The sequence below is a fragment of the Lotus japonicus genome, chromosome 4 (genome assembly GCF_012489685.1).
Source record: "Lotus japonicus ecotype B-129 chromosome 4, LjGifu_v1.2".
NCBI lineage: Eukaryota > Viridiplantae > Streptophyta > Magnoliopsida > Fabales > Fabaceae > Lotus > Lotus japonicus.
The window spans coordinates 66,707,798-66,729,089 of record NC_080044.1 but is presented as its reverse complement, the minus strand read 5'-3'; the positions used below and the strand labels follow the sequence as shown (position 1 = coordinate 66,729,089).

General features: G+C 36.6%; 2 protein-coding genes across 2 annotated transcripts; both read left to right on the top strand.

Moving 5' to 3' along the window:
- The first annotated feature begins 3,898 nt into the window (after positions 1-3,898).
- LOC130713193 (uncharacterized) lies at positions 3,899-5,501 on the top strand. The gene is made up of 2 exons (XM_057562983.1): positions 3,899-4,066; positions 4,662-5,501. The coding sequence occupies exons 1-2, from the start codon at positions 3,899-3,901 to the stop codon at positions 5,499-5,501; spliced, it is 1,008 nt and encodes a 335-aa protein (XP_057418966.1).
- An 8,601-nt stretch (positions 5,502-14,102) lies between these two features.
- Positions 14,103-19,551, top strand: LOC130710993 (E3 ubiquitin-protein ligase XBAT32). The gene is made up of 11 exons (XM_057560414.1): positions 14,103-14,779; positions 14,872-15,404; positions 15,501-15,560; positions 15,789-15,860; positions 16,075-16,244; positions 16,333-16,493; positions 17,362-17,420; positions 17,580-17,626; positions 18,294-18,434; positions 18,537-18,628; positions 18,792-19,551. The coding sequence occupies exons 2-11, from the start codon at positions 15,210-15,212 to the stop codon at positions 19,319-19,321; spliced, it is 1,527 nt and encodes a 508-aa protein (XP_057416397.1). The 5' UTR covers positions 14,103-14,779; positions 14,872-15,209; the 3' UTR covers positions 19,322-19,551.
- The last annotated feature ends 1,741 nt before the right edge of the window (positions 19,552-21,292 follow it).

Below are 21,292 nucleotides of genomic sequence, written 5' to 3'. Positions count from 1 at the left end.
GATGTCTTTGAAATGACCGATCTTGGAAAGATGACATTCTTTCTTGGTATGCAAGTGCAGCAAAAGCAACATGAAATATTTGTGTGTCAGGAAAAGTATGCAAAGGAAGTCCTCAAGAAGTTCAACATGGAAGAGTGCCATCCAACAGCTACTCCAATGAATCAAAAGGAGAAGTTTTGCAAAGAAGATGGAGCTGAAAAGATTGATGAAAAGCTGTACAGAAGCTTAATAGGATGCTTGATGTATTTAACAAGTACCAGACCAGATATCATGCATTCAGTGAGTTTGCTATCAAGGTACATGCATTGTCCAAGTGAAATTCATTTTCAAGTAGCAAAAAGAATTCTTAGATATGTTAGAGGAACCACTGATTATGGAATAAGATACAGGCAAGTAAAAAGCTTCAGCTTTCATGGTTATTCTGATAGTGATTGGGCAGGATGTGTTGATGACATGGGAAGCACCTCTGGTTATTGTTTTACTCTTGGTTCTGGAGTTTTTTCATGGTGTTCTAAAAAGCAAGAAATTATAGCTCAGTCTACAGCGGAAGCCGAGTATGTAGCTGCTGCTGCTGCTGTGAATCAAACTCTTTGGATTAGGAAAATCATGGCAGATTTGCACGTGGAACAACATGGTAGCACTCAGATTTTGGTGGACAATCAGGCTGCAATTGCAATATCCAATGATCCAGTGTTTCATGGAAAAATAAAGCACTTCAAGATAAAGCTTTATTTTCTAAGAGAGGTTCAAAGGGAAGGAGAAGTGAAGCTAATCTACTGCAAGACAGAAAATCAAGTAGCTGATATCCTAACCAAGGCACTTCCAAAATCCAGATTTGAGTTCTTGAGGCAAAAGCTTGGAGTTTGCAGTTCCAAAGTCAAGGAGGAGTGTTGATTGATTGACTTTGAAATAAACAAACAGCAGAAGATTAATTTTTATGCTATTATTTAGGAAAATAACAGTCTTATTGACTGATAAGATAGAGCTGTTTCAGCTTCTATTTTTTAGGCTTTCATCTAGTAGTTGTTATGTTTTTGAATTTGAATTTTATGTTGGTGATTCTGCTGTATAAAACCAGTTGCTATGCTGCTGAATAAAATTATGCTTTATGCTCCCAATTCTCTGCTATCGTTCTTCTCTTCTACCCATACTATATTTTTAAAATAACCAACAGAAATCCAGAGTCCCACATTGTTTGCTCTCAATGCTCTTTCCACCTTCATTTCCATCCTTACCACCAATACCACCCCGACTCCGTCCAATTCCCAACTTAGGCAAACCTCGATTCAATCCATCAAGTAGAACACAAGCTTTGCACTTATAAATAGTGAGATTTCTTAGTATTAACAATCATTGACATGTATAGTTTTATTTTCTATTCACTCACTCAATCCCTCAAACAGTTTAGAGACTTACCTTAAATTGAGCCAGGTAATCCCTTATCTGACTGATTTCAAACACTGATTCCACATTCCCACTTCCTTCATTGAAAACCAGTCGGTTCCTGTGAGCCCAAAGAGACCAAGCTATTGCAAACCATACAATTCTATAAGCCCCATTCTGTCTTGCAGTAAAAGATATATGAGCATGCTGCTCTAAATGTTTCCTGCAATCTCTGGGTAGTGCAGTGCTCACATCCAGCCATCGGTAGCAATTGTCCCAAGTCTTGACAGCAAAAGGGCAAGAAATTAAGATATGATCAGTCGTTTAGGTTGCCTCTAATTAATTTAATTGTATGAAACTTGAAGAAATTGAGCAAACTCAGGTAGGAATCAAATCAATGATTACCCAGAATAAAACTCATGAGCAAGAAAATCTACCCTATTCCGAGAAAATGCAGAGAGCGAGAGAGATGATAGCAAATTTGCGAAGAGCACCTCAGAAGAGAAGACCAACGAATGTGATGCGATTCAGAATGGAATTCGCGTGGTGGCGAGGCCGCGTAGGTCTGGCCTTGGGTATGGGAGAAGGAGAACTAGAGAAGCCGAGATAGAGAGGCAGAGGCGTGGTGGTGGACTGGTGGTGGCCGGTGGTGGCCTGGTGCGTGTGTGTGAACGGCTTGACCTAGGGTAGGGAGAGAAAGATGATGAGGGACTGAGTTGTGACTAGTGAGTGCGTGTGAGAGAGAGGGTCTTGGTGCAAATTAAAAATTTCAGGGGGTTCAAAAAAATAATTATACAAGGGGGTAAGTGGAAATTTTTTTTTTCTTCAGGGGGTTCATCTGAACCCCCTCAGTCTTACGTGGGTCCGCCCCTGCTCTCATCCACAAACAAACATGTATTTGATAAAAGAAAATGAATAATATGATGTGCACATAAATAATATAGACATAGGCATGCACTAATATGGACATAAACATAGCCATGAGTGGACTCAGTTTCTCTCAAGACAAATGAAACAGAGAGGAAATCCTTATAGAGGCCACTGATGGGAATGATGTATCTGGACTCAACCAAGAAGGAGCTCAAGTTTCAGAGGAAAGCAGCAAATTTTAAAAAATGATTGGTGAACATTTCAATAGTGAAAAACACCCAAACATTCCGAATTTGTGAGAGTTAAAAACAGTCACAACTCACAAGTTAGATTTTAACCTCCACCAACTAAAGGTGTTAAAGATGTACACCACTATAAAGGTGTTCACCAATCATTACTCAAAAATTTTGAAGTGACTAGAGGTAGCAAGAAGACAAGAAGAGAGAAGACGAGATATGTTGAGAGAATAATGAAAGCCTTTAGTAGTTGTTGCCAATGAGATATGTGCCTCACCTACTCCTCTGACAAGTCACAAGACTTTGACCCCTTCAACTCCCAAAGGCATCATCTGAACCGTTTGCATAACACATATGGACTCTTATCCAACCGTCCTGATCTCGCGAAGAAGCTCAATCCTTGCCTCACTCTACCAGCACTCCTGGACCAATCAATCGCTGCGTCCACTTCAACCTTCAAGAACCAATCTGGGCTGTCCATTAATTCCAACAACATATTATTGGAATCGATAGTGTTGGGCTGGCCCAACAACGTTCCAAGAGAAAATGACAAAGGCAAGAATGTGCTGACAGACATTGAGATCCGCAAGATAAAGAAAAAATTAGAACATGCCACCAATCGCCCACCACATGAACAAGATACCACTGAAATCAGAACGCTCCAGCTCGAGGCCCAAACCCTTTGGCGTCAAGAAGAAAAATTTTGGGGCCAAAGGTCCAGGTTGAAGTGGCTCAGGTGGGGTGACCGTAACTCCAAGTTTTTTCACGCGACAACGATTCAACGGAGGAACAAAAACAAGCTCCTCAGATTAAAAGACGAATCGGGCACGTGGGTCGAAGGCACAACTGATATTCTGAAGGCAGTGGAAACCTTCTACATCAACCTCTTCTCACATTCGGGGAGCAGAGATATTTCCCAGGGCTGTAGTGCCATACCTAGGATAGTCACAGCACAATGCAATGACTCTATTGATCTGCCAGTCACGGAAGAGGAAATTAAAGTCGCTGTTGATTCCCTAGGTAGGCTCAAAGCCCCTGGACCAGATGGGCTCAATGGGTTGTTTTACCGCCAGCACTAGAGAACCATCAAGGATAATGTGTGCCAAGCTGTATCGGAATTTTTTAATGTTGGCTCTCTCCCAGATTCCCTCAATGAAACTCTTGTGGCCCTTATCACTAAAGTTGACAAGCCTGAGAGCATAAGTCAGTTGAGACCCATTAGTTGCTGCAACTTCCTTTATAAAATCATCACCAAAATCCTAGTCTCAAGGCTCAAACCCCACATGAATGAGCTAGTATCCCAAGCCTAGAGTGCCTTCATTAGTGGAAGACAAATCCAGGACAATATCCTAGTAGCTCATGAGGTTTTTCATGCTCTCAAATCTGGAAGAAGTGCAGTCAAAGATACTATGGCCATTAAACTTGATATGAACAAAGCCTATGACCGCATGGAGTGGGATTTCTTAGAAGCCTGCCTAGAGGCTTATGGGTTCAATGGGAAATGGATCCACAGAATTATGAAGTGCGTGAAGGGGGCGTCATATAGATTCAAGATCAATGGGGAGATGAGCACCAAGGTTATTCCAAGCCGTGGCCTAAGGCAGGGGGACCCCCTATCCCCTTACCTCTTCGTTTTAGCTGCTGAGTCATTATCTTATATGCTTCTCCAAGCCCATTCACAAGAGAATCTGCAAGGCTTAAAGCTCTCTCTAGATTGCCCCCCCCCCTTACGCATCTCTTGTTCGCTGACGATGCACTGCTTTTCGCCAAAGCCTCTGAGGAAGAAGCTTATAATCTGGTCAGTGTGCTCAACCGCTTCACTACGGCTTCAGGTCAAAAAATCAGTGTTGAGAAGAGTGGAATTGTTTTTAGCAAGAACACCCACCCTAGACTCAAACCCAAAATTTCAAGCATTTTGAGGATGAGCATTTGGGACTCTCCCGGGAAGTATTTGGGTCTCCCCGCGGAGTGGGGTAGATCAAGGAACAGAACACTTAGTTGGTTGAAAATGAGAGTCCTAGATAAAATGGAAGGCTGGAAGGAAAAGCTACTCAATCAAGCTGATAAAGAGGTTCTTATCAAAGCAGTTTTACAAGCAATACCCTCTTATGCAATGGCAATTATAAAATTCCCTCTTAACTTCTGCAGCTCCATATCCTCCCATATTGCTAGATTTTCGTGGAGACGCCCCGGCATTTTGAGGATGAGCATTTGGGACTCTCCCCTGAAACTATAACTCATGCCATTTTCCATTGCCCCTGGACTAGGCCCGTTTGGTTCGCGTCCCAACTACAAATTAACCATGATTCAAATAACTTCCAGTGTTTTGGAGACTGGATATTACTGATGGAAGATTCTCTGAAAAACCAGGCTGATTTCCATGCTATGGGGCTTAGGATCATAGCTCTTACCACTTGGGCAATTTGGAAGGAAAGAAGTGAATGCATTTTCCAAGGGAGGCCTCCAAATCCCTGTGCTACAGTAGCCAAGTTGAGCAGTTCAATTCTGGAAGATTATGAGGGAAGCATTCAAGTCCAGGATCAGGCTTCTAATGCAATTAGGGGGCAACAATCTAACAGAAGGTCTCACTGGATTGCACCTCCGCAAGGAAGAGTGAAGATTAATGTGGATGCGGCTTTTAATAAGACTACTTGCAGAGGAGCGGTAGCAGCAATATGCAGAGACGAGACTGGAGCCCAATTGATGAGCCATTCCCGGGGCATTCATGCCCCTTCCCCTTTAGTGGCGGAGGCGATAGCAATTAGAGAGGCCCTCACCCTCATCCTCAACCTGGGATTAGACCATGCACAAGTGGAATCTGACAACAAAGAAATTATTTCCCTCATCAAGAATGGAAAATCGAGGTGGGAGATTTCCCTGATTCTGCAGGATATCCACTCTCTTCGCTCAGGAGCCGGTGGTGTCAACTTCATTTGGACTCCGCGGGAAGGCAATAGCCATGCGCATGATCTTGCTCAAAGCAAAGCGCGTAGCCTTATTTTCGTCAATTAGGATTGTGTCATGTTTCTAGTTCCTCTGGTATTTGTATTCTCTTCTTAGTTTCATCCGCCCTTGACCTCTGTGCAAGCGTTATGTTGATGTGTTTCTCACGGGTGTGGGTCAGGATGGGCCGTTGGGCCTTTATGTATGTGGCTTTGTTTTTTCTATAAATTCAAAACCATTGACCAAAAAAAAAAAAGAATGTGCTGACAATTTTATTTGATGGGTGTTAAATTTATCACCCAACCCAAGCATGATAAACCTCAAAATACCCCTTTTACCTTTTTCTCTTTTTCCTTCGCTCTCTCTCTCTTCGACTTGGATCTATCAATGTTTTTACATTTCGGGTTCTAAATTTCGAAATTTAAAAAATCCTTTCTGGATTTTCAAGTTCCAAAAATGTTGTGAATTGTGTTTTGAGAATTTGAAACTCGAAACTCATTTCACAAACTTAACTTTGAGTTTTGAATTTTGGAGTACATTTATATTTTGTTCATTCCGGGTTCTAAATCCTGAAATGTTAAAAAACTCATTATGCAAATTTAACATTCCAGATTTTAAATATTGAAATACATCTATACTTTTTCATTCCGGATTCTAAATGCCTGAATGTTAAAAAACTCATTTTATAAACTTAACATTTCAGGTTTTAAATATTGGAATACATCTAGATTTTCAAAACTCGAAATGTAACTTATTTGAGGACAATATAATACTTTACTAACTTTAAAGTGGAATGAGAAATTGAGTTCTAGGGTGGAAAGTTGAACCCTTATTTGATTAAGTTTAATATTTTGTGGGCTCAAGGTATGCTAACAATACGCAATTTAACACACTCTATTTTCAACACTCTTTTATTGATTAATTAACATTTATGTCAATTTCACTAAATTAGAAGTGTGCCCCATATTTTTAGTAAATCTCACACGAGTTTCAACAAATTAGTGAGAAAGCGTTAAATAAAGTGTTGGTATTTTTTTTGGGGCTTTTAATCTGTGTTTATATTTCATCACTTAAGGGGAGTTTGGTAAAAGGTTGGAAAATACATTCTCGAGAATGTGGAATAGAGCTGCTAAAATGGGCTAGCTCAGCCCAGCCCATATGGGTTGATCCGTAACAGGTTGGGTTGGCCACGGGTTGGGTTATGCCAACTAAGATTTAAATGAGCCAGACAATTATGAATCCAACCCAGCTCGCTATGAACCCGCGGGTTGACGGGCTGGCTCGCAGGCTGGATGAAATAAATAAAAAAATGCAAAAATTGGATTAAAAAATCTTGAAAATGTTAAAAAAAAATTGTTACAAAAAACTACTTATAAAAGTTCATCAATCTAAGATTACAAGTAAACAATATAACATCATTCACTTTATGCATATCTAAATTTAAGTTCGAACTTCAAATCTAACATAGTTTTACAATAGTAATTAGTAACGATATCAGCACAACCGGTCCAAATCTACCATAGTTCAGCATAGTTTAATAATAATACTGACAAATAAGGTTTTTAAACAAACATGTCAATGTGCTCACTGTCCAAGAACAATTTAAAAATAGAAATAAAAAATTACTCTGACCCGCGGACTGGCTCGCTTGACCCACGGGCTGGCTGGTTTAACTCGCGGGGTTAAATGGGTTGGGTTGCACTGACCCATATTGTATCAGAGTTAAAATTTAGTTAACCCAACTCGGCTCATTTAGCCAACCCGTTGGGCTGACCCGTGGATTGCAACCCATATTGACAGCTTTAAATTGTGGAGGTAGGGAATTATACTCTCGTGTTTACTATAAGGTTGGAAATTGGATGCTCTGACATAAAACATTATTAGGAATGGAATAACTTCCATAAATCCCATGAAATGAGTTGGGAATCTTGCGTTCCTATGGGCAGGGACGGAACCAGGAAATATTGTTGGAGGGGGCAAAATTTTATATAAGAGTTTGAACAAATTTTAAAATGAGGGCTTCTATTAATAGTAACCGTAAAAAAATTGTTCAAATAAGAATTCATAATGGAATAAAAATGGAAAATACGTATAGAAAATTAGAAAAAAAAAAACACAACACATCTATGATAATAATATTGCCATAATATTGAAAAACATAAGGATGCTACCATGTTCCTGGTTATGCCGCGTGGGCTTTCGGGGTTGGCAGTGTTCTTTGGGTTGTTTCTCTTAGACTTTAGGTTTTTTTTTTCAGTGTCTTCTTGATCCCTTTGAGGAGGGTTGTGAATCCTGTCAATTTTCTCATCATTATATCAATATAATTTTGCTTTCTAAAAAACACCTAAAAATACATAGAAATAAATAAATACCATTAATATAAGTCAAAAACAAAATTCCACGTACTTTAAATTTATAAGAAGAACCAAATGATTTTATTTGTAGTGTAATGTGTATAGTTTATTTCTCTTCCATCTCATTTTCATCTACCTTTTTTCATTATACTTTTTCTTATCACATTATTTATTATATCTCTCATTTCTCTCTCTTCCATTCTTATCTCGTGCAGAATGAAATGTCACTCGATATTTTAATTATAAAGAAAAGCAATTTTATGGTACCCATTTAAAAATGGAAGGGTTTTAAACCTTTTAGTTTAATTTGCTATGATTTTTTATTAAAAACATTTATAATTTAGTTATTTATATTCTAAATGATTAATTGAAAAATTACAAACCGTCCCATTAAAAGGGTGCTGGAGCAACACCAGAAAAAAGATACTCATGATAAAACTCCTAACAAGCTATTAGGATAAACTTTGAAATTTGTTTCTGAATATCATAAAAAAAAAATGGGTTGTCTAAATGACCCTAGATAAAAAATGGGTTAAATAACCCAAGTTTAGATGTTCCAATGATATTATTACATGTGTTTTTTAAAAAATCAACTCATATTACATGTGTCATCATAAAATCCAACTCATTTCATTATTATTATTTTTTTATTTTCATCAAATTCATTTTATTAAATAACTTATTTATACTTTGAACCCCAATTAGAATAAATTACACAATAAAACTCTTTTCTTAAAAAAAACAAGAACCCTAATCCCCAATTTTAAGTGTTTAGTCTCAATTCATGAATATCATCGTATGCCATGGATTTCATTCATCTCCATCATATGATGATGAACCAGAGTGGAGATAGACAAGTTCCATCCGTCTCCAAGCTTGATTACGTCATTTCTTGCCTTAAAACGGTATCCCTTAAAACTCGCATTAAATGGTTTAATCAAGTTCAGAGGACTTCCAGAAACAGAATTAAGGACCCAACAGCCTTTTATCACCGAGATCATGACATGCACAAGTAAATTTAACAAAACCATAACCTGACATGTTCAAGGTGAAAAAATTGTAATTTCTTCAACAAATTAGATATCTAACCTCAAAAATTTAACAAAACCATACGATGGAGATGAATGAAATCCATGGCATACGATGATGTTCATGAATTGAGACTAAACACTTAAAATTGGGGATTAGGGTTCTTGGTTTTTATTTAGAAAATAGGTTCATTGAGTAATTCATTCTAATTGATAGGTTCAAAGTATAAATAAATTATTTAATAAAATGAATTTGATGAAAAAAATAAAAAAATGAATTGAGTTGGTTTTTATGATGACACATGTAATATGAGTTGATTTTTTAAAAAACACATGTAATAATATCATTGGAACACCTAGACTTGCGTTATTTAACCCATTTTTTATCTAGGGTCATTTAGACAACCCCTAAAAAAAACTAATAAAGTCAAAAAAAAAAAGTAATCCGCCTCAGCTTATTAATTATTGCAGGAAACGAGTAATAGCAATATATTCAAAATCCAAGCAAAGCCTTATTATTTTAGGGGCCAATCAATCCTACTCTAGGGGGTGAATAGATTTTCTTTATAGGGGGCGAATACATTTTTTCTTAGGACATATACTGGGAGCTTTGTATTTTTATTGGGGGCGAAGGCCCCATTTCACCAAGGCTAGTTCTGTCCTTGCCTATGAGAAAATGAATGTAACATCCCTCTACTCACAAATTTCATCATTTTTTCTCATTTCTCATTTTATATTAAATTAATTTTTTTTTTACCGGGAATCCTGAATCTTAACAAACACACTTATAAGTCTTACCAAAGATTGATATTCCCAACAATTCGATTCTAATACATATATTCCTGTGAATGTTTTTCTCAACTTTGTAACAAACTCTCCATTATAGGACCTTGACGCCGGTGCAGTGTGTTACTATCGATGAGCTAACCATAGACACTTGTTATGGTTGGAACTTGGAAGATATTGACCGCTTGGAAGATAATGGAGGTCGCAATCATTTTGTTTCTCTTCAAGTACTTATCAAGGCTGCAACAATTTTGCCATGCTTGAGTTGAGTGCGTAAAAGTAATAGATGTTATAATATCAATCATTGGATGTTGTTGACTAAAAAAATGACCAAAATGCTGAATGGTGTATAGTGTCAAAGTAATTTTGTGCATGCTTCCCTTTTAACAATATTTGATACTCCGAATGTCATAAGATTTTCAAAAATATATTTGGAACTAGAATTTATATAAAAAAAAATTGATAGGACCAATTTCAATTTTCTATCTTTGTTTAATATGGATTAAAAATATATTTAAATCCAAAAGAAATTATTAAAAGTATATCTATACTTTTCATGAACCATCAAGATTTAAATATGAAATTATGTAATTTAATATCACATTTTTAAGTCATTATGTGACTATTGCATAACTATTATAAATTGTTTTAACGGTCATAATTCATTTATATATTTTCATATAAAATATTCATTTTCAAAAGATGCATCTATATATAGTTATATGCTTATATTTTGTGCTTCTATGTTGAAGAAAATATAACACGTACGAAAGATTCCAACTGTCTACGCCCCAAAGGGTTAGACAACGCATAACAGCATAAGGTGCCAACATTAACAGCACAAAATTGTTGCCCTTCCACCACTTTATTTTGAGCACAGCCATTTTCCCTTCATGTTTCTTGGAGTTATCATTGGTGGCATGACATGATTATCATTACGGGTTAAACTTAAACCGATCCAAAGGGCTAAGGACACAAGGACCGTTGTTAATGATGATGTTCTCGATCAGTTTTATTTTAAAAACCATTCTCTCTTTGCTTCTTAGTGTGGGTTTAGTACAAAGCTACGTGCTTAGTAGTTAAAAATATGAGATAAATTATCTATAATCCACCGATCAATAATTCTGAATGTTTCATTAGCAATTGATACCAAGCTACGTGCCTTACATAAACTATTTTTACTCCTTCAGCATCTTAAAGCATTTGGACCCTAGTTAAAGTAAATTATCAGTACGTATTTATCTAACATATATTGTCCCCTCATACTATATAAAGATTTAATACTTTTTTATACTTAAATAAAATTCCATTAAAAAAATAGTTATGATTTGTCCAATAGAGCTATTTTTAATTGCATGATTGTCATAAAATTTCTAAACATATCAATTGATTAAAATGCATTTTCTTACAAACTTTTATGGATGATAGAAATTAAAGAGAATGTACCTTAACAAAAAAAAATTGTAACAAAAAAAAATTATTTTAAATGAAGAGAATTCATTTGATAACGTGATTGAATTCTCTATAATTTTAAATTCCTCATAATTTTAAAATATGCTATCAAAGATTTTTCTTAGTGTTTTGTGGCTACTACTATATTTCTACCTCCAAGGATTGTTTTTTGCATGCACTAACTAAGGTATTAGTAGATAGTTATAAGATTAATTTCTCTTAAACCTTTAATATCACATTAAGGCCTCTTTTAGCTAGCAAACTCTTTTTTATAAACATCAACCGAATCCTTGAATTGAATATTTGAATGCTTAAGAAACCAAACTATTGGACCTTGTTGGTGATTTGTTGGTCTTTGTACGTAACGATTATTTGAATATGCACGAACAAAGCTAGTACGTACTAGAAGATAAATTGAAGGGGCGGGTATATAATCCAGTATTTAAAGCTAAAAATTAATTCATTGAATTGCATGTCACATCATTAAGAAGAATTTAGGAGGTGGTTGAGTACATAACTTAACTAATCTTTTAATTCTATAAGGTTAATCGATCACTTCCTTAAATAATGCCTATAAAATTAACCCAAAAAAATTTAAAGAAACTATTGCAAATGCCCCCAAAGTTTAAAATAATATATCACTGAATATGCTTCATTATAAAACATTACAGTGTTATTCAGTTCTTCATAAGAAAATATTGTACTAGTTGTTTTAAATTTTTCATTGGCTTTTGGTTACTCTCCCGAAGAATCATTCCCGAATTACCCATTAACAGCCATTAATATATACTCGATACATCTTTTCAAAAAATATATATATATACATGTCGTCCAATTACAGCTTGGCACGTGAGGTGGAAAAAAGAAAGAGAAATTAAGTGAAATTAGCATATTAATAAAATTAGTGTCTGATTACTTTATTGGTCAACAAAATAAATAAAGTGTTACATTTTTTATTTATATTATATGGATAAACATTAATCAATTAAATAAATTAATGCGTGCTTTTAAATTATTGATATCAATTAATAGCAATTGAAATTTGTTATAGCACTTAAGTATTTGATGTGACAAGTAATGGGATTTTATCACTCATTTATTATATTGTGTATCATACTCTTAAGAGAAAAATTAACAAGCAAAATAAGAAGCTACACTAAAGCATCTTTTTTTTTTACATCGGAAATAATTCTACTTGTTAGGAATCTATCATGGACCTCTCCTACCCAACCCATGTCCCCCAGCTCCTATCACTTGAGCTATCCTACGGGGACAACTACAATAAAGCATCAAATCTAGACATGATGACTCAATGAAAAAGGGGGGTGGAAGTCTCTAAAGTCCAAACGCTACATGAAGCACCATTCCATGACGCTTGTCGCATTAGACAATCAGTTGTGTTGCTCTTCTCCCTTGGCATGTAATCAACAATGACGTTCCAATCTCAAGAGAGCATAGCTCGGAGCCTCGAATTGTAGCAATAGTGTCCATCGCCTAATAAGATATGACACATCTATGGTGCTACGAAGGACTTAAACCACATTTGCACACTCTGAAACGCAAGAGACATCTCTATAGCCAAGGTTCCAAACATCCTGCAATCCAAACTCCACTACAAGAATTTTAGCGAGGCAGGCACTTCCATGGCCAAGGCTGAGGAGACTCCGGACACCCAAGAGCCACGAATATCTCGAATAATTGCCACATCCCATGCGATAAACTTCTGAGTTATAGCTGCCATCCACCGCGACATGAACTTGCGACGCGAGATGAAGCTTTTTTGTTCAATGGAGCTTAGATTGATACTCAAAGACTGCCCAAGGAACTTACAACAGTGACATTCACATCTCTGAGACTAAAATCCCAAGCAATGATTCTGCAATGCATAGTCAGATAATAAACAATCAAGGACAAAGCATGCTCACTCATGCTGATATTAGTAATCAATAAACAAACAAAAACCATACAAGCGCTCTAATTCCAAGAAACCAGTGAATCAACTTGATTTTCCAAGCAATAATATATCTTTCCTTTATAAACAACCGCTCCATTTTGCAATCCATCCGCTGGAGTTGCGATAAAAAAAGTCTTCAAGGAAACATACGTTATGGCTTCAACGACACCAAGAGGAGGCAAACTAACTGGCACTATGGAAAGAGGGGAACCTGCCGATCTACCTAGAAGCAACCCAGAAATAAAACAGAACAGAGGGAAATGGGGTGGTGTTGGTCGGAGCAGAGTATATCGCGGTTGGGATACAACGACGGCTCGGTGGCGTGGCGAGGTTGCTAACAAATCATAACAACTAAAGCGCTCCCCTTTCAACCTTGAACTTAGCTTGAGACCGAGAAGAAGGCCTCCGACTTAGGTTGTAGAGGCTTACTCGCGTAGTATCACACTAGATTTGTGACCCAACTCACGTTTGATGAAGGCGACGAAAATGGCCAAGGTAGAGGTGAAGGCGCTGAGGGCGAAGGAGGTGGTGGTGCAAATAAGGAAACCATACCATAAGCAAAAGAAACCACTTATTTGGGTGACAAATCCACCTAATGTGGAAGAAACTCACCTATTATGGGAGGGAAAAACACCTACCAAGCACGAAAGGAACCTCCCTGATGGAGGAGGAGTCCCCAAGGGGGGAAACATCGTTGCAACTTTGTAACCCTAATTGACGAAGCTTAGGTGCAAGAATAGAGACGCCCCCAACAGTAGGCACTAGACTGCTTTCTCCAGCTCTCGAATATTGATTCAATACTTCACCTATTAAACAAGTGGCTGGGTGCATTAATTCTTATGATTGAAAAAACACATTAATTAGTTTCCTACGATTTAGTACACTGATTGTTAGGTGAAAGATTAATTTCACGGATTACACCGTGAGAATACAAGAAAAAAGAAGAAGGAAATAGAGTATTAAAAGTGATTGTTGGAAATATTTTTCCTTGTAATATATCCACATAAACAAGTAATATTAGTGTTAGTTTGGTCCTAACCATTTAACCAAGATGGTGAATAAAATAACAGACCAATTGATGAAACAAGAAAAGTGAAGATGGTTAATTGTTTGACCCCAAAGTAAGGAGAGGAGATGAGTGAGGTATCAACATTGAGGGCCTCGATCTGTGTGTCTGTGTGTGTTTTGATTTGATCTGATCTAAGCAATTTTTCCTCCGCAAAGGAGGGGGACAAAGAAAGAAACGACACACCTACCATACCAAGTTGACTCTTTCCTTAATAATTTCCAATCATGGTCACACGCCTTTTCTTCGACAACAAGAACCTGTTCTGAAACCTTGCGTTTCCCAATAACATCTGTCACTCACTCCCATTTGGATAACCATTTCCTTATTTTTAGAAAACTCCCTGTTTAAGGAAAAACAACCTCTCCCGTCTTCATCGTCGTTGTAAATGGTTTTGCATCCATCAGGTTGATGGAGGAGGTTTGATTTCATCATCAATCTTCTCCTATATACCACAAACGCCATTTCCCTTTCTGGGTTTTGCTCATTTCAGGGAAAAGTTACAAACTTTTGAGGTGGGGTTGTGTGATTTTGATCTTTTTTTTATATGGGGTGGTGGGTGGTGTGAATCTTATTGTGCATTGGGAAGATTTGGAAGCTGGTTTTATTTCTTCAAGTTTTGTTCTTTAAATGATGGAATCTTTGGAAAGTTGATTGTCAGGTGCAAGGGATCTATTTGGCAAATTGGAATATAAATTCTTTCAGAGGTACATAGATTTTGTTTTTATTTGTTGGGTTTCTTGAAGTTCACGACGTGTTGAAGCAAAAAGAATTGATTTTTTTAATATTTAATTACCAGTTTGTGAGTCAGCGATTCACTGATTGCCCAGGCTTGAAGGTTTTTGGACAAAACTATTGGAACCCCTCTCTCTCTTTTTGTGTGTCTCTCATGAGTCATGTGAGGATAATGGTCTTTTATTGAGTTGCTGTTAGATTGGTAATGGAATGAAAACATTGATAGAGAAGATCTCTACAATAAGTCCCTTCCCTATCAGAGGTTCGGATTGATTAAGGTTTGGTGATTTCATGTGTTGTCCAACAGAGAAATTGGGGTCTGTTGTCAGGTTGTCAATGTGAAGGAACCCTGATTCCAATTTACTGAATTGTTGTTAGTTGTTGAGTTGATTTCTGAGGGTCATGAAATTTCTAAGCCTGGTGGGGAATTCATTTGGATGTTCTGCATCTGGGGAGCGGCTAGTTTCTGCTGCAAGAGATGGAGATGTTCAAGAGGCAAAGGCCTTATTGGATTATAATCCCCGTCTTGGGAGGTATTCGACTTTTGGAGTTCGCAATTCGCCCTTACATTACTCTGCAGCTCATGGCCACCATGAGGTATGCTTAATTCAACCAATGCACATCATATTCTTGTATCATGTTCTGCAAGAATTCTTTTCAAAATATCTGTTTTTTTGTTTTGCATTGATGTAGATAGTGTATCTCTTGCTTGAGTCCGGAGTCGATATCAATCTCAGGAATTATCGCGGTCAGGTAATCAATTATAATATTTTGTTTGAATGTTTTCTTCCTTAAATTCAATTGAGACACTTATGAAAAATTGCAGCTCAATCTAGCACTACTTTTACTGTTTATTGTTTATAACTGTGCATTTTCATGTCAAAGGCTTCAAACTTTGTGGTTTTTTATGTGAATAGAGCTAAATTTCGATTGTAGAAAGGGATATTTCTTTTACTTACCTTATAGTTATACCATTAACAGACTGCATTGATGCAAGCTTGTCAACATGGTCACTGGGAGGTGGTTCAGACCCTGATTATTTTTAATGCCAATGTATGATCTTTACTGCTATCCAATTTTGTATATTTTGTCAATAGTAGTGCATGTTTGGAAATACTTCTACATTCCGAAACTAAAGTCAATTCTGGGGAGAAGCTACTCTCAGTAGCTTAAATTGATTTTAAGGAAAGAGAAGTTGATCCAATCGTGTCAGTTAACTGTTGGGGGGAAGGAGTTGTGAAACATTGACATTTATATTGGATTGCAGATTCACAAAGCAGACTACCTGAATGGAGGTACTGCTCTCCACTTGGCTGCTCTAAATGGCCATACAAGGTGCATTCGGCTTATCCTCGCAGACTATATACCTAGCAACCCTGACTTTTGGACTATGTTACAGAGTGATGATCATGAATCAATCTCTGAATTTGATCAAAGGTACCCTCACCCTGAAAGTCCTAATGCAGTTATCTATTATAAACTGCTGCAATGAGTTAACTTTGTCTTTGTATGGTTGCATACAAAGTGCTCTTTGCGAGATAATTAACAGAACTTCTGATGGAGGCATCACTGCACTGCATATGGCAGCATTGAATGGGCATGTTGAAAGTGTGCAGTTACTCTTAGACTTGGGAGCGTCTGTGTCTGAGGTTACTGTAGAGGATGGAACTACCATTGATTTAATTGGTAATTTCTGGCATTTTCTAGTTATGTGATAGAGTGATGTCAAGTATTTGTTTTGGAAAGTCAGCATTTATATAAGTAGATTAATATTTGATTGTTTCCATATTCATGCTTCCCTTTATTTTATTAGTTTGAATGTTAATTATCAAACTTACACAGTCTGGTCATTTATCATCAATAATGTTCATCATTTCCATTTCTGGTTTCTAGAATAATATTAGGATGCACTTGGTTGAACTTAATTGAAGAGGTGAGATTTCAGAACGAAAGCTACTTTAAAATAGCTGCTAAAACAAAAATTTGGAGTGGTTGAAATGCAGCTTAACTCATTTAAATTCTAGGTCTAAGTTTGTTGGACTTGGCCTTTCCTCCTGTAGCATGAAAATAAATTTTCACCCACTTTCCAGCCTTTACCCAGCTGGAATGGGCCATGGAGTACAAATCAAAACCTTTCCATCTCACTCCAATTTCTACACCATGCTTTTCCCCTCCTATTCTACTAAGCACAGCCTTAGCTCTCACTATATGCAGTATACATTTATCAAATTTAATCAGATGGAGAGAGATTTGAGCCACTCGCTCCTTCCTTCTAGGCTTCTACTATATAAGAGAAAGTTCTTGTTTGGATGCGAACCAAAGAGCACTTATTGGGGCTTATCCTGTGCTTTTTCTAGTAGTAAAAACTCCAATAAGTTTTCTTTAGTCTGTATTCAAACGGGATCAAAGTTGACCCCTTGTACAGTTAGAGTAAATTTAAACAACATAGCATGGCATAAAAGATATTAAGAAATCTAAGCATATAACATCCCCTAATTTTGGGCTAATTCAATCAGTTTGACCTCTATTAACTGTTGTCTATCTTTACTTGCAGGTTCAGGGAGCACTCCGCTCCATTATGCTGCATGTGGTGGAAATGCACAATGCTGTCAAGTGTGTTTTTATTTTCCTTTAGAAGAAGAATATACTTTTAAACTGAACATATATTATTCTTCCAAATGAAAATTTAAAGCTTAAGTTAGTTATATTGCTGGTCTTTACTCTTCATATTGAAGTTCCTTTTATATGTTGTGTGTTATTTGTTTGGTTCAGCTTCTGATTGCAAAGGGTGCCAGTCTGACGGATGAGAATGCAAATGGGTATGTATTAACATATATATATATATATATATATATATATGTTTGTTACTTTTGACTTGTAGATATATAATTACTTTGGTCTATATTGTTATAGGAAATTTATTACTCTCATTGAGGAACCAATCAACTCCCTGTTCCCTTGGTCACATGTGATAAAATTGTTAATGTATAGCAAGTTAAATCTAGCTCACTTGGCTTTCCACCAGAAACTTAAGTTTAATCTATGCGTGATGTTCTTGGTTTCAGAGTATCCCTTTTTTATTCTTGGTGAACTTGTGCTTCAAAATTTAGCCTTGTATCCCCTTTCTGTCTTGTATTAGTAGTAATTTGAAAGCTGCATTGCTTATCAACTCGAAGGTAAAATGCAATGATTGTAAATGGGAATTGTATGCAGTATTATCTGTATAATTTGGATTTCCAAATGCCTCACCAACTTGTTTTTTTTTTTAACAATTCATACAGAGGACAAGTATGTTTTCTTACTGAGTTCTTTTCAAGAATTCTTTGGTCTATGCTTTCTCATTGTAATTAAACCAATTGAACCTGCTATATCTTAGTGCCTGTGATGCTTTGCTACATCCTGAGTTTAGTATTATCTCAAGCACTTGTATATCGTTGATGGATTCCAAACTTCTCCGCTTACCCCGATGATTTTTTTATTTTGAAGATGGACCCCTGTGATGGTTGCTCGTTCATGGAATAGAAACTGGCTTGAGGATATTTTAAAAACACCCCCAGCAGACCATTTACAAGTTCTTCCTTCACCATATCTATCTCTCCCACTTATGAGCATTGTAACAATTGCTAGGTATGTATTGTAAGAACCAATTACATGTAATTTTCTTTAGAAATTAAAATCAATTGATTTTAATAGACACAATTTTGTTTCTGTTGGTATCATCTTTAACAGAGAATGTGGATGGAGGATGAGTGAATTAGCACCAACATGCTTAGATCCATGTGCTGTTTGTTTGGAAAGGAAATGTATGGTCTCTGTAGAAGGTATATGCCTCTGAAATCATCAAACAATCATCTTTTCCTTTAAGAATTGAATGTTTAGCATGGAAAATGAATACTCTTTATGAACAAGAGGTTTGTGTTAAGTACTTTTTTTGGCTGTTAGTTCATATTCAGCATTATAAATTTCATGCATCCGATAATGCAGGTTGTGATCACGAGTTCTGCACACAATGTGCCTTGTATCTTTGTTCTACAAACTCTACCTCAACAACAACTACTCACGGCCCTCCAGGTTCAATTGCCTGTCCTCTCTGCCGGCACGGCATAGTCTCGTTTGCAAAGCTTCCAGACACAAGGCCATTGCCAAAGGAAATGCAGAGGACAACAAACTTGTCCTTAACATTTTGCACTTGTTCAAGTGAGGTGCTAGGGGATGCTGACATGACAACCCCATTTTGCAAACCAACTTCTTCCCGCGGATCCAAATCTTCTTCTCCTTCAAGATCATTTCGCTCCATGAGCTGCCAGAGCCGGTTCTCCTCATTCAGAATCAACCCTAGTCTTTGCTTGGGAGCAGATGTTAGCCCTTCCTTGGTTCCTTGCAGCAGGAGCCTGAGGAACAACTTGGCAAGGTGTTCTGGTTCTGGTTTTCGGCGATCGTCTTCTCAAACGGAGAGAAGGAAGTCGTGGTTTTGCTCGCTCAACCAATCTGTTGCCACTGGCAGTGGATGTTAATTTATTTTTATAACATGTTTGGACCGACTACTCTTTTCTCAGAAATCAATTCTGAAAACCAGAAGCTGCTAGTCACGGAAACTTCTCACCAGAATTGATTTTGACTCAGAATCAATTATAGAAAGATTTTCAAACATGACCTTAGTTTTTTTATCATGCTTTTCAATGATCACGCCTATACAAATGCAATCTCATGTTCATGATTCCTAATATCATCCCGTGTTGACACATTATTAGCTTGTAAATACCACCCCAACTTTTCAGCTGGGACAAGCATTTCTTTGTTGGCAACAAATTTCACCATGCAATCTCTTAAGATTCATGTTCTGTGCAGATTTCAGAACATAAGACAAACTACTCTAAGTTAAAATTAGTCGATTTAAAATTGATTATGATAACGTAATTAGAAGATGTGACATATGCTTAGATATCTTCACAAGAAAAGTGGATTTTGTACCATGATGTAGTACAATTCAATTGAAAAATGTCAAAATTGATGTTACAACACAAGCAGCTCTTCCAGTTTCCGAGTGAATTGGTTTTTGTGGCAGAAATCATTTCTACAAAATGACTTTGAAACATTTATATTGTCACCCACGGTCGATTTTACTCTATCAAAATTAATTCTGAGGTTCCAAACACACACTTAATGGTTGCTGTTTTACAAATAACAATCAATAAGCTAGTTCAAGGTCAACAAGGCTAAAAACCAGTGGTTCATGATACACATTACATAGTGCAGGTATTGTTTGAAATTTGGATCAAGATCAGTACTTAGAAGTCCTTGCTTCTCTATGCACATGGAGATAGCCACTGTGTGATGTTAGGTACGCGTCACAAATTCATTAAATTTGGCTAAGGGGTCAGAAGAAGTTCAGAACCTAAACAGCATTGATGTATTTATGTTTTCATGAAAATAATAAATTTTTGCCAGCAGAGCTGTAGAAACTATGAACTTTCGGACCCACAACCCCACGTGTAGATGATTTTATACCTCAGAAATTGCCATCCAAACAACAAAATTTTATTATTTTATTGTGTAAAATAAAATTCAGAATGTTCCAAGTTTGCCATACTCAAGAATCTGCTTCCTGTATCATTAACTCGTTTCTTCTTCTTTTTCCTCTGTAATTCACTACTATATTATTATCAAGTGAAAGCTTGTTACTTGCTAGTATGCGTGAACATGTATCCACCTTTTTTTTACTGTGAAATTTGTTATAATAACAAGCCTGAACTCATTTGATTTTGTGGACAAAGTCTTTTCCATTTTGCTATACAACTTTCTGAGGAGGGAGTTAGAGAGTAGGAACTTGAATTTACATAACAAGAGATCAGATATGTCAAATCTTTAGATAATGCAGCTTGTGCTCAAATACAAACTAAAGGGCATAGAGAAGGTGCATCAAAGAGAGACTTTACTGTAACAATGTTGCCTGATATACAAAGTCATACAATACCATTGCTTACAAGGAAACATCAACTTATCACTAGATCCAAGCTCAGAAGGAATAGCTAAAGACTAATAAGATGAGAGTGATTGACATGGTGAGAAGAGAAAATTAACCTAACTAAAATTGAAAAACAAATCATCCTAAATGCCTAAAAATTAAAAAGCCTTGCAAGGTCAAGAAAAAATAAAACTAAAATAAAAGAAAACTTGCAAGTTTCCAAGAAAGGAAAAAATCAAACAAAAAGAAAAAAAATGTCCAAAGAAAGTGCATTCATTTGGACAAGAAAAAAATAAAAAAAAAAATTGTAGAAGCTCAGTTAGGATATCGCCATTAAAACCTTACTCAAAGTTCCTCTTGTTCATTCTGCATTCATTGAAGTGAAAGACAAGGAATGTCTTTGCATTGTGCTCAGAAGAAAAAAGATGCCTGATGCCATTTGAGAGAGATTCTTGAGCAGTTAGTAGTAGGAAGAGCATGTTGAGAAAGAAGTGACAAGTTTGAAGGAACTGTGACTAAT

Bases quoted from the DNA above. Each gene is read 5' to 3' on its own strand.
- LOC130713193 (XM_057562983.1), top strand. From the start codon at position 3,899: ATGGCCATTAAACTTGATATGAACAAAGCCTATGACCGCATGGAGTGG. The intron at 4,067-4,661 runs GTTATTCCAAGC...CCATATTGCTAG, and splicing joins ATGGGGAGATGAGCACCAAG to ATTTTCGTGGAGACGCCCCG.
- LOC130710993 (XM_057560414.1), top strand. From the start codon at position 15,210: ATGAAATTTCTAAGCCTGGTGGGGAATTCATTTGGATGTTCTGCATCT. The intron at 15,861-16,074 runs GTATGATCTTTA...ATTGGATTGCAG, and splicing joins TGATTATTTTTAATGCCAAT to ATTCACAAAGCAGACTACCT. The intron at 17,421-17,579 runs GTGTGTTTTTAT...TGTTTGGTTCAG, and splicing joins GAAATGCACAATGCTGTCAA to CTTCTGATTGCAAAGGGTGC.